This window comes from Actinia tenebrosa, unplaced genomic scaffold (genome assembly GCF_029948245.1).
Source record: "Actinia tenebrosa isolate PJP-AT-01 unplaced genomic scaffold, QUT_ActTen_1.0 PGA_scaffold3__52_contigs__length_22856419, whole genome shotgun sequence".
Taxonomy (NCBI): domain Eukaryota; kingdom Metazoa; phylum Cnidaria; class Anthozoa; order Actiniaria; family Actiniidae; genus Actinia; species Actinia tenebrosa.
The window spans coordinates 3,657,243-3,675,200 of NW_028292580.1; the positions used below are offsets into that span (position 1 = coordinate 3,657,243).

Below are 17,958 nucleotides of genomic sequence, written 5' to 3' on the forward strand. Positions count from 1 at the left end.
CTAAAAACAACACAATGACAACTCAACAGTTGAATAAAATGGTCGTTTAAAGCACTGGAGAGTCGTTATATTACTCTCACATAACGACTCTCGGTGTGATTTAAATTACCATTATATTCAACTGTTTCATTAGAAACACTGATGCACTTTAAAATAGTTTATTACCAGAAGTCAACTAATCACAATAGGATTTTCATTTGCTTTGTATGCATATGTTTATGAATCATGATAACATTTTCAAGTCACAAATTATCTATTTTTGCATTCTTTTTAATGTTTTTATCATTGATTTTGATTAACAAAGAGATTCTGCAATACATTTTCCCCAAAATTGCTTGACTGGCCACAAAGCAATAGATTGATATTGAGGCTGGAGTATAAGAAAGTACAGTGAACATGGATTTACACACCCCAGCCGCAACTTGAATTTATTGTTCTGTGGTTATCATGCCAATTGGTGAATGGTCTATATGATAAAACTGTAACAATAATACTCATGAAAAGTTCATTAAACTCAAAGTTAATAAAAAATAATTCCTCATATCTCTGCCATTTTATTAGTCAAAAATTATTTCTTTTTAGCCTTTTTTGATGGATTTTTTTCCACCATTAATTTCGATTAATAAATTCTGCTATTTGCTAAAACTGTAACAATAATATTAATGAATCAATATAATACTTCGTCACATCTCTGCCATTTCAAGTCATAAATTATATATCTTTATATTCTATTTAAATTTGTTGAATCATTAATTTTGATGAATTTTGATTTGAATTTGTATTTTAAAAAATAATATAAATTAATGCTCATGAAAATTATAAGTGAATGGTGATTATATTTGCATGAAAATGCTTTCAATGAAACACAAGACCCATATGAGTTTTAGTTTGATTTAGAAATTAGACTAGTTTCCTATCTTTAAGGAAGCATTTCAATGAGACCGATGGAGGATAGACAGTATCTTTTGTTGGTTCCTTGAATGTACTGAAAAACAACAACAAAAAATTAATGCTGTCTTTCAGAGAAAGTAATCATTACTGCACAACAAACAAACAATAGCCATCAAATAGTGATATGATTCCAACCAAAGCTCAGGGATATGATTGCTTTCTGCAGAAACTCATTGAATCCCTTTCAGAGTGGAATCAGCTGCGTCACACTACGCTGCTGTGTGGTAGAGCACTGTGTTGTGTGACAGTAAGGGGAGGATATTTCAAAATCGGTCTTCAATGATTAAAATGTTTAAAATCCACAAAAACAGAATGAAATGGAAAAAATGAAAAAAAATTGTCGAATTCTATAATTATAAATATTTTAAGAAATATCAAACCGGAGTTCATCAAGAAAAATGCACGATTTGCTTACCTCGTTCTACGAAGAACATTGACTGTCGCTGACTGGAGTTCTGTAATTTCGTGTGTTACTTGACATAAGTAATTACCAGGCTCGGTAATCTTTAATAAACATTGGTTCGGTGCCGTTAAGTAAATGTGATTGTTGCGGTACCAGCTGTAAGTTACGCCAATTCGGTTGTGGAGATTTGTCACCACACCAAGAAAGAAGTTGTTTCCGTCGTAGCCATTGATTTCCTCGGGGCCGTGAAGAATGCGAGCTGTATTATCCGCACTTGGGAAACCAGGAAACCCACCATCAGTATTTCTCCTCAAATATACAGTGTCATTAACTTGAATAGCACTCAATTGAAATTTATCTGCCAACGGGTTATATGTCTCGTAGCTTTCTTCAAGCCAACATTCGGAGCGGTAGTCATACGTTGAGCCCCAACCGTTGACAATCAAGGTACTTGGTTCCCCAGTATACAAAGAATAAGTCACATACATAATTTCCACACTAATGGAATTTTCTTTGGAACCAACGATGAACATGACTGTTTAAAACTTTAGCTTATTTCGTAGAAAAATCGAGGAACTGTCATGACGTAGTACACGAGGTATTAAAGTAAGAAGAGCGTCTGGCATGCACTCAAAGGAGGGCCCGCTGACCAAAAACATAACGGGCTATGAGAATGATGGGCCAATGCTTAATAGGCCTTTTGCAGCTAGAGATCACGTGCTTGGATACCGCATAGCAACGCCATACTGGAGAGCAAGCTCTCCAGTAAACAACAGAGATCTAAAGGTCATACAAGCGTGCTTTCAAACGAAGAATTATAGTTAATACAAGCCCAAGAGCATTCCGTTTCTAGATATTCAGTTAATACAACTCGAACTTGTCTGTAAAGTGAGGGTTCTAAGTGGAATTCGTCGCGGTTTGGAGTGGAGTTCGTCGCTTTTGCGGCCGGCTTCGGCGTCGGAGTAGAAACAAAATGGCTGCTAACGAAGGTATGTCTGAAAAAAACTATCTTTTAAACAAACTAATCGGCGGCTTTTTATGATAAAAAACGAAGAAGTTAACTTCATACTAAAGAGGGTTTAAATGGAAAGAGAAATTCGAGTCCATACCACTGCTATGATTGATATTTTTACTTAAACTTTTGGGTCTTTTCTACGGCTAGGTGATTCAACGAATGAACAAACTCAGTCTCACGATGAGATACAGTTTTCTTCCACTTCGAAGCCTAAAAAGAAATCTTGCTACCACTGCTGTGTCCCTCAGTGTAATGGTGATTCAAGATATCACAAAGAGCTGCTGTTTCATTGCATTCCGGGTGGAAAAGAAAGCCAAGAACTTCGCAAACAGTGGTTAGTTAAGATTCGAAGAGACGAAGGACCTTATTTCAAGGTAAGATTTTGAAATAAAAATTTAACTGTCATTATTCATTGGTTTTTACTGCCTCATTTGATCGTTCAGGCTGCATTTATGGTTACCTTTTCTTTGTTTTATCTAGATAACAAGCAGTACGAGGGTTTGTTCGAGGCATTTTGAAAAGGAAGATTACCTTCCCCCTGACAATGCTGGGAGACGATTGCTTAAAAGAGGATCTATTCCCTCTCAGTTTGACTGGGCAGCAAAACCTGTTAAGAGAAGGAAGATCATTCGTAATGTCAGCAGGTAAGGCCAATATTTTCATTCATAAGTGTACTTATGTGCTTGCCTATAAGTAAAGAATGACTCTTTTATTCTTAGAGAAACACAAACTGACGAGAGTGACATTGATGACAACAATGAAATTTCTGAGGCTAGTGAACCCCAAAGACCAACGGTGCAGGAAGAATTAGAAGCACTCAGACTAGAGCTTTTACAGAAAACAAGAGAACTGGAAAACAGTAGACAAGAAATAGCTGCTGCATTGGAACAAGTCAAGGCAGTGAAGGCACAAGCTGAAGTAGAAATTCAGAATGCTAAGCTAGTTGCTGCTAAGCAGCTTGCTACATACAAGTTTGGAGTAGAAAGGTTTTCTACAGATAATGATGCAATAAGGTTTTATACAGGTTTTCCATCCTATGAGCACATAAAATTTTTTTTTGATTTTGTTAAACCAACTGCAGAGAGAATGATTTATTGCTATGCTACAGGTGAGAGGGAGAGCAGCCCAGGGGCATGAAATATGCTAGTCATAGATGAACTGTTTATGTTTTTAGTAAGACTTAGACTAGGTTTATTTGCGCAAGACCTTGCTCACAGATTCCAAATCCATGTTTCTTCTGTCAGTAGGAAAATAACTTCATGGTGTAATTATTTATATTTTATGTTGGGGAGCCAACCATTGTGGCCTTCAAGGGAGGCGGTCGATCAGTACATGCCTGAATGTTTTACCAGACTATATCCAACGACTAGAGTAATCATAGACTGTACTGAGATTTTTGTTCAGACCCCTAGTTCATTACTTCTGCAATCTCAGTTATATTCTTCCTATAAGACCAATACCACCCTGAAAGGTTTGGTTGGGATAACTCCTTATGGGGCAGTTTCCTTTGTTTCTGGGTTATATACTGGAGCAATATCTGATAAGGAAATCACTAGGTGTTGTGGTATTTTGGATTTGCTAGAAATGGGAGATTCAGTTATGGCAGACAAAGGTTTTGATGTAGAGGACCTTTTAATTGAAAAGGGAGTAGAGCTCAATATTCCTCCTTTCTTAGAGAGTCAAGCTCAGTTTTCAACAAAGGATGTACAAAAAACCAAAGCAATAGCTAGTGTTCGAATTCATGTTGAAAGGGCCATCAGGAGAATAAAGGAATATCATTTTTTTGATTCTGATGTTCCACTTAATGCATTAGGATCAATCAACCAACTGTACACAGTGGCATGTCTTCTAACAAATTTCCAAGGCCCCTTAATAGCTAATGGCAATAATGGGAATCAACAGTAACTGGTAATAGCTATTTGGAATAGAAATCACATTAAACCCATGAAATGGTACTAGTCTAATAAATACTTATTCCTTGAGAATTTTTTATTTTCTATTGCAGTTATTTTTTCATATTTTCTGCAATAGTTGTATAGTAAAATACCATTTTTTATGGGTTTACTGTGGTAACTATAATAAGTCAACTTATTAGTCACTTTCAAATGCAATGTGGAAATCCTTTCCAGTATTTATAATCTTTTTAGGATATTATTTTAAACATTGGTTTTCAGTGTTCAAAGAAATGATATTATTTTAAAAAGTGTTAAAAATAAAAACTATCAACCTTGTCTTTTGCTTCTTGAAAAAAATCTTTGTCAAAAAGAATTCTCTTGCAAACAAAAAGATTGTCACTTATGTAACTAAAAAAATCACACCATTCAAGGCCAGTCAGGGCTAGCTGGCACTGTACTTGATAATAGTAGATATCAGTTTTCTTTAAAGAGTATTCATTGGTGATAGGATCATTGGTAAGGTATCTGACATTGCCAAAGTCAGTCTCCCCCTCCTTTACAACCTTGATTTCCAACAGCCCAAAAGGATTGGAGCCATTCTGAACTGCCTCTAGGTCATACACCTTACGGTCGGGGCTGCAACCCAGCCATGGACATTTAGGATGGATGATTAGACCGGATGGAAATAAATTAACTGATCCACCCTTCAAGTTGTTAGCATAGGTCATTGCAGCTGTTGGTTCCATTTCAATTCCCCTTCTCATAGGTGCAGTTACAACATGGCGAGATGGATTGAGCTGCTTTACCAAGTTTTCAAAATCTCTTACTCTTTTTGCAACAATTCCAAACTTACTGGCGGTAATGCGTTTGCTTCTCAACACGTGCCACAGATTGTTTGCACTTTGAGTCATTGTTTTCTCCTGGATGTCAAGTGATGCCTCTGTGCTTACCCTCAGTGCATCCAAGGAAGCTTGCTGCAGTTGAGTCAGGCAACTTGAGAAAGTGTTCTTAAATCTGCTTTCAGCAGAATCCAAAGGTAGCTTTGGAAAGTTAGTGCAGCTAAAATCATTTATAACATAGTCCTGGGACAGTTTTTGTTGATAGGAAATAATTGAGCCTTTGGGAACTTTACCAAATTTACATTGCACAAATGAAATGCTTGCAAGGTTCTCTGCACTTGGGAGTATACTAGCTATCAGTGGTTTAGTTTCGAAGTTATCAAAGTCTTCTTTTGTCATTGTTCTGTAAACCTCTGATGGAGAGTAAAGAGTGCTCTTTATGAATTTGCTATAATTTGCACCTATTTTTGGTTTTTTGACCAAGATGTCTTGGATTTCTTTCTGCTCAATCTTTTTACCTCTTGGAATACTCCATCTTTGGGGCATGCTAGTACATGTTAAGGAGTCAGGGACAGAGCGGAGACCAAGCTGTTTGCAGTGGGCAATGTAGTAAAGAAGACCAACTACATGATGGCAGTATCCACCTATGCCAGCTACACATGAGCATCTCCCAGAAGCTGAGCAGTCAGTCAACTTGATTTTAGCTTGGAGTATATGTGGAGGCTCGCTCTTTTTCATTGAGCGGTAGCATCGGGCATTTATTACCGCAGAATCCAAATCATAGGCAACTATTAACAAAAGAACAAAGCGAATACAATAAGAGAGTGAACTCAAGAAGCCATATCAGAGGTATACAATAATTCAAACAACCAATGGGTAATTTACCTTTAATATCATGTAAATATCCAGGCTCGGCAAAAAACTTGTAAGCTTTAGAAGTACTCTTACAACCAGACTTGTCTTTTGCGTAATTTTCCACGAACGCAAAGGTTAACTCAGGCAGGGAACTTATATCTTGTGAAGAGTTTTCGGCTGGTGTAAACAAACAAAAAAGACCCAAAAGTTTAAGTAAAAATATCAATCATAGCAGTGGTATGGACTCGAATTTCTCTTTCCATTTAAACCCTCTTTAGTATGAAGTTAACTTCTTCGTTTTTTATCATAAAAAGCCGCCGATTAGTTTGTTTAAAAGATAGTTTTTTTCAGACATACCTTCGTTAGCAGCCATTTTGTTTCTACTCCGACGCCGAAGCCGGCCGCAAAAGCGACGAACTCCACTCCAAACCGCGACGAATTCCACTTAGAACCCTCACTTTACAGACAAGTTCGAGTTGTATTAACTGAATATCTAGAAACGGAATGCTCTTGGGCTTGTATTAACTATAATTCTTCGTTTGAAAGCACGCTTGTATGACCTTTAGATCTCTGTTGTTTACTGGAGAGCTTGCTCTCCAGTATGGCGTTGCTATGCGGTATCCAAGCACGTGATCTCTAGCTGCAAAAGGCCTATTAGTCTCGGCATCTCAGACGCTACTGACGGTTGGTGAAAGTGCCATTAATTTCAAGGTTCATATTTTCTCTGTTGTGTAATGGAATGAGTAGCCTAACAATCCATGGAAAAACTATTTGTTTTCAGCACGGAAAACGTAAAGCCATATAAAAGAAAAGCCAAACTTAAATGTTCATGCGTGCAAAGCATTATGGTCTATGATAACGATGGGCCACGTCGGAAGATATTTTTTCGATACGATTTTCAATGTTGTTCTCAATGTTGTTCTCAATGTTGTTCTCAATGTCGTTTTCAAAGTTGTTCTCAAAGTTTTTTCAGTGTTGATTTTAATGTTTTTCTTTAACATTGTTTTTCAATGTTGTTCTTCTATGTTATTTCCTATGTTATTTTCCAGTGTTTTTTTTTTTTGTTTTTTTTTGTTTTTTTTTTGCCTAGTTGTTTTTAATGATGATTTCAATCGTATTTTTCAAGGTTTTTTTTTCAATGTTGATTCTTAATGTTGGTCTTCGAATCGATTTCAATGTTTTGTAGAAAGATTTTTTTTTTCAAGCAAATTTATTTATTTATTTTGGTTTTTTTTTTCGTGATTTTTTAATAATTTCTTCGATGTTGTGCTTCATTTTCAAAAATCTTTCTTTTTTTTTAGTATTATCTTCTAATTTTTCCTTTTTTAAATGTGTTTTGCTATGATAACGATGGGCTACCATAGCGGGATTCATTCTCAACAATTTTGCTTGAAATTGAACGATTTATTGCTTGAAAAAAACTTAAGTAACCTGAATTACCAATGGTTTAATGCATCATTGAAAATTCTTAAATGTTTGCGGGCTAACTGTAACTACTTTCTGGGAATTTTCTCTTGTCTTACGGCTTAACAAAGAGACTTTTGAAGCCTGTTCGACACGTTTGAAAGCTTTTGTTTTTTGCACATGGAATCAACACTAAACTTCAAGTCAAACTAAAATAAGTAAAATATAATATAAATATATCATTCTCAACAATTTCGCTTGAAGTTGAACGATTTATTGCTTGAAAAAACTAAAATAACCCGAATTTGGCTCCGACGAAGGACTAGCGTCCGAAACGTCAGTAAGTTTTTTCATCTTTTCACGGTGCATAATTTACATTTTCATCATAACCCGAATAACCAATGGTTTAATGCATCATTGAAAATTCTTAAGTGTTTTCGGGCCAATTGTAAATACTTTCTGGGAATTTTCTTTCATCTTACGGCTTAACAAAGAGACTTTTGAAGCCAGTTTGAAAACGTCGATTTGTTCGTTTGAAAGCCTTTGTTTTTTGCACATGGAATCAAAACTCCCGAGGGGTGTACTCCGCCACAATTTGGCTAGGGGTGTTCCGCTGGGATTCTGAAAGGGGTACCCTGTTTATGACAAAAAAAAAATCGTATTTGTAGACCCTGTTTATGACAAAAGATATAATTAATTGCACTGAGTTCCTGTTTCAATTATCATGTCATCTCACGTATCATTTTTTTACGACCATGGTAACCAGTTTCAGTCAATACGAAAGTAGAAATCCTGAATATGACAAGAAACTCAGGAAGAATTTGGACCTTGAGTGAAATTGCATACCCTGTTTATGACAAGAAGCTTGAAAAACCATACCCTGTTCAGCGGATCATCCCCGTATAGTTCATATTTGGGAGTACCCCCCCCCCCCCCGCGGTCAAAACTAAACTTCAAGTCAAACTAAAATAAGTAAAATATACGAGTCATTATCGGAATATGTAATATTTAAAGCCACAATCAAATTCTACTGGCAGTTGTGTGTTAGCTTTATAGATGGCTTCAGAATTTAAGTTAAGATTAATATCGGTTTGGCTAGTTCGGCCTAGCTAGTTCTTAGTTCTTTGCTTCACTCTTTGACTGTTGTCTACTCTTGACTATTATATGTTTTTAAATTGAATTGAACTGCGTTAAAGATTTAAGAGGTTTACGGGATTAAAAATATCTATAATTCAGGTTTAAATCTCCCAAATTTTTTTTAGTTGCAGTCTTTGGAATTTTTACAAGAACAGGTAATATCACAATCAAATCCAGAAATATACTTGGAAGGAAGCTGCTCTTTAGTCTTCAAGGTTTGCGATTAAATATTTTCTATTATTATTTCATATAATTTAAGTAATTAATCTCATTATTTTGCTACAGGGCTCATAATTTACACATTACGCATGTTCTTATATTATCTTGTTAGTTGTTAAACTTATATTTATTCTTATTTTTCAATATGTATTCATCTAGTTATTTATCTTCATAGATTTCATATACTATAACTTTGAAATATATTTATTCATTTATTGACCATTTGCTCCACCGTTTATACTGAAAGGTGTTATAAAGAAATAAAATAGATGTAGATGTTGAAACACAGGCTTGGTTTCTATGGTGTTATGTTATAAGGAAATGTATGGGGATTCTTCAAAAATTTCAATAAAACCATTGAAACGTAAAATAAAATACAGTACAGCCCAGATGTATGTCACGGTGTCCACGCGTGTAACTTGGACAGAGTGCGTTAATTCATTACACGCACAAAAGTGTAAACCGTGCTTTGAGTGTAATATTCTTTTGTTACACAGTCTTTGTTTCATAACAAAGGCCATAGAAATTCAGTATGAATATCATTTATATTACACGCGTCCGTTCAACTGATTACAGAAAAATCAAAATGATTTTGAATATTTGGTGAAATCAGAGATCTTATCATTTTTCTGTGTAGAGTAATTTAAATCAGTCTCAGATAGGAGTTTGTATATGCATGTATTTTTCAAATGATAATAGTAATCAAAGAAAAGGATATTCTTAATACGAAAGCCTCCAAATCTGTGAAATCAGATCCCTTATCATTCTCCCATGCATCTACATATCAGGTCAAGTATTTCGCGTGCACGCTGGAATGAAACCAAAATAGTCTACATTTTTATTACGTGTGCACGCCGGAATGAAACCGACATAGTCAACATTTTTATTATTCTTCATTTTAAGGATTCAGATGAAAACTTACATTTTAAAAATTCTACTTTGCTTTTATTTTTAATACATTTTATTTTTCAAGCAATGTTCTTACAGTCTAAGTGTGCGTTTGACTGGACGTCTTATATATTCATCCATAGCCTTACGGCAAGTTGCCCAAGCGGCATCTTGTTGTGACGGTGGTGTCAGACACATTTCAAAAACACATTTCTTCATATAATTGAGCCTAATTGGATTGATCTGACCTTTTGATGTCACTCCTGCAATATTTCTTCCTGTCAATTCCTCCATTTTAAAAAGTGCTCTAAGGCAATGAACAGAAAAATTCATCAACAAACTTGATTTAATCTTAATCTGTTGCAGTTCACTATGTGATAGTAAAATTGAGTGCTGCGGCAATGGAATAGATGAAGTTATATTTAACTGTGGCAAAGACTAGTCTAAAGTGTTAAAAAAGGAATCCCTTGCTTGCTCGGTCGGTGGCTGTAAGATGGTACATATAGGTTCAGTTGTTGCTTGCTCGGTCGGTGGCTGTAAGACGGTACATGTAGATTCGGTTGTTGCTTGCTCGGTCAGTGGTTGTAAGACGGTACATAGTTGGTTGGCTTGAAGAACTACTCCACTGCCACGAATCACAACAGTTGCCTAAAGATAGAAGAGAATGATCAAATTTTAGAATACTCATTTTTGCAGTTCCAAAAATAACACAGATATAGCTTACCACTTCACTTTTCTTTGTCTTTTTGGCAGGATTCACATTTTCTTTATTTTTCTATTAAAACAAAGGTAACAGTAAATAACTTAAATCAATAAGAGGACAGACAGATAAACGCTTAACAGCGATCTTTAATTCCGATTTCAGTAAAAAACATGCTCATTCGTAAATTTCATCTTTCCCTTGAAATGTCTAAAAACAATTTGAAGTTGCATAGTAGCGCGCACTTCACTTCTCTTTTTAGCAGGATTCACATTTTCTTTGTTGGTCTTTTCCTGTTTGTTTTTCCTTTTCCTTTCTTTCTTGGGGGATTATTCTCCTAAAAATAGAATAAAACTCTCCAATTACCGACAATCTGATAAAAAATTGTTACTCATTGGATATTAGTACAAATTTCAATTTAAACGCACATACCTTTTTAACTTCGTTTTCATGTACCATGTTTATTAAGCTGCTTTCTTTTAAATGCAGTACAGTTGGATCATCTGAAAGAAATAAAAAAGAGACACTTTCAGAAGTTGCTTATCTTGTTATTTGTACTAATTGCATTAGACAGTGATGACTACAGAAGATTAATAAAATCTGGACAATAACTTACCAAGCACTGCAATTATTTCAGCATCATATGTTTCACTTCCATAGTGTACTTCAACCACACTTCCCTCTTCTGTTCTTTTTTCTGAACGCACAGAAAGTATTTTTTTGAAGGAACGATGCAGTACTTTGAATCGGAATGAAATAGTACCAGTGTATGACTTGTTTTAGGTTTTAAATCTGTTAAGTTGTTTACGATTTGAAGTAGCTCTTGCCTGGATACTGCATCATTTAAATTTGTTGTTTGACTACATCTTTGTATACAATCCAGTGTAAACGGTCATTCTGAAGTTTCTCTAGAGCTTCTTGCACATTAACGATAATGTTCAACATTTACCTACCACAATGTAATTATTTTTCACACAGTGTTAAAAGTGGCACGCAGAACGGGATGCTTAATATCGAAATCAAATACTTATCATTAGTTGCTAATCGGCTGTCACCATAGCAATTAATAACTTTTGTCAGAAAATTTATCCAATAACATAGCTAGTTACCAGTTTCTTCAAAGGTGAATTGCTGATGCATTTTACGCATACTCCGTTATGCGAAGTTGTGTGTCGAAGAAGTAAATGTTACGTTTGTTTTTAGTTCAAAAGCTCAAAGGAATTTAAATTACAGCGTCAATTTTGTCATATTAACTCAATGAATGTTCGGATCCACCTACATACGGGTAATAATAAATATAACTCTGACTTCTTGTATTAAAAAAGCGATCATCTTTTAAACGACGTTTATGAGACAATTTTACGTTTTATACGACAGCAAATACAGTTTTGTAGTTACACCTGAAGGTTCTTTTTTTGTTTCAATATTCTTTCTATGAAAATATAAGTGTCTCTAGAGGAGCAGCGAACTTTGATAGTAAAAGTATATGATCTTATGCTACATGCCACATGTTGATTCAAAACATCAGAAGTGTGTTACGTAAGAAAAGAAAAACATCTAGGTGTTATCGCCTTGTCAGTGATCAGCTTTTTAAACTATAGATCGTATTCATGTGACGTCACGGCATAATCGGCCGCCATTTTGGAGCACATCTACCCACGTGTATCATATGTAAATTATGTAAACAAAACTCTCACAGCTAAATTTAAAATGACTTCTTTTCGAGATTCCTCAATTTCTTCAGCTAATAATGATGAAGAATTATCTGTTCCTCTTTCACAATATGCTAAAAAATTAGAAGGAAAGGTAAAACAGCGCTACATGGAGAAAATTGCGAAGATTGGAATCGATCCTGTCTTGATGGAGGGGAAACGTGTCGAGCCGGACTGCCTACCACCAGTCGAATCAACTGATTTACTTTGCTATCTAGTTTTAGAAACTAGTTTCTATACTCAGAAGCAATTTAAAGCTTTCAGGAGTCTTGGGGCATATAACCAAATGGTTTCAGGCTTTATAAGCGACGTAAAAGGGCACAAAATTGCAGACAAGTTTGTTGTGTTGGCCAAGGTGCGACATTCTCAACGAATGAATGACACATTGATTTCAGTATGGATTATTACAGAAAACGATGGAACAATAAACTGTGCTCACTGTTTGGGATGTAAGGCAGGATTAGCCGAATCTTGTTCCCATGTTGCAAGTGTTTTATTTTACCTTGAGGCTTGGACCAAGGTAAACGGAAAGCTTTCGTGCACTCAAATGAAGTGTTCGTGGATCATACCAACCTTCGCGAACGATGTCGAGTATGCTAGAGTCAGCGACATCAACTTTAAATCAGCCAAAAAAATGAAAGCCTACCTAGATGAAAGTATAGACAGATTACCTGAACTATCTGAAACCAAAACAAACTCGAGAGAAAAACCTGACTATAATGTTGAAGTGCCTGCGCCGAGTGAACCGGAAATGGCGAAGTTGTATCAAGAACTTAGTGAATGTCAGTCGAAGCCAGTCATACTCTCCCTAGTTTCTCCTTATGCTGAAAGCTACGTTCTTTCAAGCCGCAAAATACCCACAGTGATGGATCTCTTGGATGTAAAATATTTAAAGTTGCCTTATAATGAGTTAAAGTATGCCAAGACATCAAGATTGAATTTACGAAGGAACAAATCGACAGAGTCCAACAAGACACACTAAAACAAGCTAAAGGCAACAACTTCTTTAAACACAGAGCAGGGAGAATCGGGGCTTCCCAAAATAAAGCTGCTGCCTCTACGGACCATTCACTTCCTGCACAGTCATTGATACAAGGAATTTGTTATCCAGAGCTTAACAAATTAACAAAAGAAGCAGTAGTTCATGGATGTAAACATGAAGCAGGGGCGATACATGCATATGAACAGCTCATGAAAACTAAGCACGTGAACTACAAAGTCTTAAGTTGTGGTACATTCATAAATGAGGATTATCCCTGGTTGCATGCAACCCCTGACTTATGCTCTTGTGATTGCTGCGGAGAAGGGTGTGGTGAAGTTAAGTGCCCCCTCTGCATTGAGAACTTTGATTTTGATACTTATGTTAAACAGCCATCCTCATGTCTAAAGAAGAACAAAAACAATCAATTTGAATTAATAAAAGAACACCAATACTATTACCAGGTACAGCAACAGTTATTCACAACAAAGTTGAAGTACTGTGATTTTGTTGTCTGTGCTGTTGGACACAATAATGAGATGGCACTTGTAGGTCAAAGAATTACTCTAGACATAGAATATTGGAATGAAGTTCTGCCAAAACTTGAAACATTCTGGAGGGTTGGTGTGCTACCAGAAGTACTGGGTAGATGGTACACAAGGCGGAGGAATGTTCACAACTTGGCACAGAAGGATGCTGTTTGTTACTGCAGACAGATGACTGAGGAAGAAGTTGTTCATTGTTCAAACCCTGACTGTGTAATCCGTCAATTCCATCTGTCATGTCTGGGAGTCAGTGGCATTCCTAAAACTTGGTACTGCCCTAATTGCAGAACATTACCACAGTTCAAGAGAGGAGGTAAAAAACAATCATTAAATAATGAGGCTTTGAAGCTCAAGTGCATTTGCGTATGCAAGGCTACTCCAAACAGCCAAGACAAGCTTGTGAAATGTGCAAATGAAAGCTGTAGCAATGGCAGATTTTTTCATCTGACATGCCTTGGGCGAAAGCGAATGCCAAATAACAGTAACAGTTGGCTGTGGCCAGTGTGTTCTGTAAGTAATGTGAATGCTAGATCCTCTGTTGACCCTAATTCTAGCGCCTCTGTTAACACTAATGCTACAGGCTCTGTTAACCCTAATTCTAGCGCCTCTGTTAATCCTAATGCTACATCAAACGTTACATGTACTGGAAGCTACAGTCCTTCAGGAGTTCAGTATGTAAAAACTGTCCACCATGTTAACAAGCAACCCCGTGACAAGCATGCACCTGTTGGAAAACTTGGTAATTATGAATATGGACTAATCGCTTCTCCAAGTGGATGGTTAGACTGTGTTATTATACATGAGGCTCATATATTATTAAGAAAAATAAGCAATGGAATTGAAGGATTTCAAAGACCAACTCTTGGACCAGTAAGACAATTTGATATAATGTCTGGACCTTTTATTCAGATAGTTCACATTAACAATAATCATTGGGTGTGCATGACATCCATAGGCAGTTTTCCTGGTTATGTTAATCTTTTAAACAGTTTATCGTCTCCTATAACACAAGAAATACTAGATCTGGCTGAAAATTTAACAGGACCAATGTTCAGAGGTGTAACCCAGGTACCCGTTCAACAACAACAGAATGGCAGTGATTGCGGTGTCTTCTCAATTGCCTATGCAACAAGTCTAGTTCATGGACAAAATCCAGAACATGTAAATTATGATATTCCTAAGATGCGCCTGCACTTATTACACTGCCTAAAAAGTGGACAGATGTCCCCTTTTCCTACCACTTGAACTTCTTTGCATGTTGATAAATGAAGGAAAAGCTTAATTTCACCAATATCTTTTTTTTTATCACTCTTACTAAATAATTTTGTTATTAGCTTTCAATTATTAATTTGAACTGATTCATTCTAAAAAAACTTATTTTGAATCTTGAATTCAAAAATGTAAATATTGATACATACATATAATAATTAATAAAAATAAGTAAACAGATGTTGCTTGATTGAGGGAAAGATAATAAAATAATGACTCTAGGAGCTATAAATAAATATATTACATATTTCACCTTATATATTTCATGCGAAAGTCCATTTGTTATAGAGTACAGACACTAAACGTGTGCAATACTTCGTACTATTCAGTGCTAAATAGCACCAATTAATAATATAAAAACAAAAGGATTAGCATAATTCAGCACTATTTACTGCTATTTATGTTGCACACTGTTAGTGTTTGTACTCTACTAAATTTCATATTTTTCTCAAAGGAATAATATAGGAAACACTAATTTTTAGATAAAGTGCAGCATTTAAAAACCTTTATACAGGAATTTGACTATCTTCTTTGTTGTAATTTTGAAAGAGACAATCGTATGGTACAGTTCCTAGAAGTGTATAAACTACAATCAATCGAATGGTACAATTCCTGGACAAAGGTTTGTCAATGCAGAACAGACTGTTATTATTCTGTCGATCATTGGTTTCTTACCCTCTTCAGATCTGTTTGGGTCAGATTTCAAAAAGTCTATAGGTAGTATTCCAGAAAGAATCAAGTATTTTCGCCTCAAAAGCCCTATCACTCTTTCAACGTGGATTCGGACATTAGCTATGCCCCGTGTTCTCTCGACATCCTCAGGGTCCAACTGGTCTTTACCCTTTGTAAAGGCAGGCATTGCAAGTTCTGCCCTTTGGCACATTAAGGATTCTTGGATAGTGAACCCCCTGTCTGCCAGAACAAGGTCACCAGGTAACAATTTTTTTAAGATGCCACAGTGTTCAGTAATGTACTTGTCAGATGTCCTGCCACCCCATGCCTCTGAAACAAAGGAGATGCTTCCTTGGGGGCTTACACCAATTAGTATTTTCACTGTGTTGTGGCTTTTATAGTTAGAGTATGTCTGTGCTCTTGCCATTAGATTAGAAGGTCTATTTATAAAAACCTCAAAACAATCAATAATTACTGTGGTTCTGTTTCCAAATGCAAAGTGAAAACACTGAGGCATAGTACGCCGCAATTCTTCACGCTCAGGCCACTTTATTAATGGAGCAAGTCTTATGTCTAAGGCTGTCATCCACGCTAAAAATATTCTGGATACCGTAGCTTGAGATATGTCAAATTGGTAAGCTAAATCTTGCATTGGCATGTTCCATTTTAGCTTCATGAGAGTAAGTACTAACTCTTGAAATGAAGACAAAGTAGGTGATCGCCTCGGAACATGTGGTGAAACATGCTGATAAACGACTTTTAATATACCAAAAGTCGGCAATCCAGTGTAGAATCTCACCTTTCCATCGTCATTAACAAATTCGCTCTGATCATAACGTGCGGCTTTGTTGTTTGAGTTATGAAATAAAAAATCAAACTCCTCAGTTTGTGTCTCAGCCTCGATGGTTCTCGATTGGGAATCTGTTTTAAATGACATATCTTTTATCTTCTTCTGTCTTTTAGCTTCTCTCTCAGCCTCACGTTGGAGTTCTTTTTCTTTTGCAAGTTCTCTCTTCGCTTCTAAGCCCCTTGCTCTCTTCTCACGTTTATCGGCTGTTTCTAAATTTGAGAGATACTTTTCCCCCGAAGCACGTTTATTATGGCCCAAATCCAATGACGGTATCCAGTCTGGGTGATTTCTTTGCATTAGAGGAGCTGGTTGTCCCGAAACAAAATGCTTTCCACAAACGCGACCACTTTCCAAAATGGCGTCGGTAAGGTCTTCTCTACTAATCGCCGAAATCCACGAATTTCGACGTTACTCAGACAATTTTTTCACTTCTTCGCCTTGGTTTGTGATAATGGAAGGTATCCTTGCCATATGAATACCTTTATCTCGCCCACTTCGGGTCCCACAACCGACTATCGCGCATAAAACCATTTTCTTAACCTCTTCGCTTTGTAATTTATTTGTATTACATGTGCACCAATATGGCGGCCGATTAATGAATAGGTCACGTGACTGAATACGATCTATATTATAACAAATACACTACGAATCCCTTGGGAATCAGACTGAAGTTAATGAGCTATTGGGCTGCGTGTAATTTTGCTGAGTTGTTAGAGTGGACTACACATGAATGGACAAACTACACTAGTATGAGTGTACTCCGTTAACGGAGTGCACCCATGTTACACACGTGTTACCGTGACATACATCTGGGCTGTAATGTAGCACTTCTTTCTTTCTGTGTGGTTATTTTTTTAAAATTTAGCCTATTTAAAGGATTTTTTGTCCCCATCAGTAAGAAATGAGAGAAGGTTGGTGACTGGGGATCCCAACAGCGAACCATCACGAGTCATTGAAACATTAAGCATGCATGAAGGATTTGATTCCTAAATTTTCTAATTTTCTCAACTGATCTCGCATCAAGGAAATAAAAGGCTGGATGACGAGGATTTTACACTTTGTGGTCTTGGATAAGACAATCTCTTGTGATTTTGATTCAAAATCCACGTCATTTTTACACTGGAATGCTTCGAAAGCAAACGGGAATAACTGATAGACAGTGGACTTGTTTCGAACATGTGTCATGTAAATTTAAGCTTACTCAAATGCGTTGTGCCGCATAAGAAAACTGTTTAAGAAAACTGTTTCTTGCTGCTTTCATGACATTGTTCATGGATTCTGAACAGTTTGTGTAGCACCTTGTGGGTTTTCCTTTCTTTCCATCATCATCATTTTCTTCTGACTTTATCGACCATGTCATCCTTCATAATTTTTCGGTTATTATTCAAGTAAGACCAGTACTTGGGTGAGTAGTAGTCTTTTCCAAGGATCTGAATTTCTTGTCTTTCCAAATCCTCATTTGTTGACTCAAAACGCTTGCGCAAGTCATTCCCGTCTGTCACATCAAAAATGCCTTCAACTTTCCAACGTCTTATCCAAAAAGTACTTTTGGTCTTTTACACTCCTAACAATCAATTGCCTTAATTTATCCTTGCAGTTACCTTTGAAGTGCATAAAACATCGCA

The 17,958-nt window shown here is 36.3% G+C and overlaps 4 protein-coding genes and 1 pseudogene across 4 annotated transcripts; 2 read left to right on the forward strand and 3 right to left on the reverse strand.

Annotated features, from left to right (window-relative positions):
• Positions 1-142: 142 nt before the first annotated feature.
• On the reverse strand, positions 143-1,975 carry LOC116294785 (uncharacterized). The gene is made up of 2 exons (XM_031702442.2): positions 1,367-1,975; positions 143-985 (listed from the first exon to the last, which is right to left on the reverse strand). Exons 1-2 carry the CDS (start codon positions 1,885-1,887, stop codon positions 901-903), a joined length of 606 nt encoding a protein of 201 aa, XP_031558302.2. The 5' UTR covers positions 1,888-1,975; the 3' UTR covers positions 143-900.
• Positions 1,976-2,033: 58 nt separating this feature from the next.
• Positions 2,034-4,600, forward strand: LOC148907789 (uncharacterized). The gene is made up of 4 exons (XM_089035403.1): positions 2,034-2,343; positions 2,517-2,743; positions 2,850-3,013; positions 3,089-4,600. Exons 1-4 carry the CDS (start codon positions 2,328-2,330, stop codon positions 3,504-3,506), a joined length of 825 nt encoding a protein of 274 aa, XP_088891529.1. The 5' UTR covers positions 2,034-2,327; the 3' UTR covers positions 3,507-4,600.
• LOC148907790 (uncharacterized) lies at positions 3,983-6,608 on the reverse strand. The gene is made up of 3 exons (XM_089035402.1): positions 6,316-6,608; positions 5,989-6,135; positions 3,983-5,891 (listed from the first exon to the last, which is right to left on the reverse strand). The coding sequence occupies exons 1-3, from the start codon at positions 6,329-6,331 to the stop codon at positions 4,576-4,578; spliced, it is 1,479 nt and encodes a 492-aa protein (XP_088891528.1). The 5' UTR covers positions 6,332-6,608; the 3' UTR covers positions 3,983-4,575.
• A 5,334-nt stretch (positions 6,609-11,942) lies between these two features.
• LOC148907791 (uncharacterized) lies at positions 11,943-14,787 on the forward strand (annotated as a pseudogene).
• LOC148907792 (uncharacterized) lies at positions 14,422-16,630 on the reverse strand. The gene has a single exon (XM_089035747.1). It carries the CDS (start codon positions 16,628-16,630, stop codon positions 15,404-15,406), a length of 1,227 nt encoding a protein of 408 aa, XP_088891873.1. The 3' UTR covers positions 14,422-15,403.
• Between the last annotated feature and the right edge of the window lie 1,328 nt (positions 16,631-17,958).

What these genes read in the sequence shown, in the direction of transcription:
- LOC148907792 (XM_089035747.1), bottom strand. Translation starts at nt 16,630, where the DNA reads ATGCAAAGAAATCACCCAGACTGGATACCGTCATTGGATTTGGGCCAT.
- LOC116294785 (XM_031702442.2), bottom strand. Translation starts at nt 1,887, where the DNA reads ATGTTCATCGTTGGTTCCAAAGAAAATTCCATTAGTGTGGAAATTATG. An exon ending in AATGTTCTTCGTAGAACGAG is followed by an intron (nt 986 to 1,366) that starts GTAAGCAAATCG and finishes GTTGTTTTTCAG; the next exon opens with TACATTCAAGGAACCAACAA.
- LOC148907790 (XM_089035402.1), bottom strand. An exon ending in ATATTTACATGATATTAAAG is followed by an intron (nt 5,892 to 5,988) that starts GTAAATTACCCA and finishes TTTTGTTAATAG; the next exon opens with TTGCCTATGATTTGGATTCT.
- LOC148907789 (XM_089035403.1), top strand. An exon ending in ACGAAGGACCTTATTTCAAG is followed by an intron (nt 2,744 to 2,849) that starts GTAAGATTTTGA and finishes TGTTTTATCTAG; the next exon opens with ATAACAAGCAGTACGAGGGT. An exon ending in ATCATTCGTAATGTCAGCAG is followed by an intron (nt 3,014 to 3,088) that starts GTAAGGCCAATA and finishes TTTTATTCTTAG; the next exon opens with AGAAACACAAACTGACGAGA.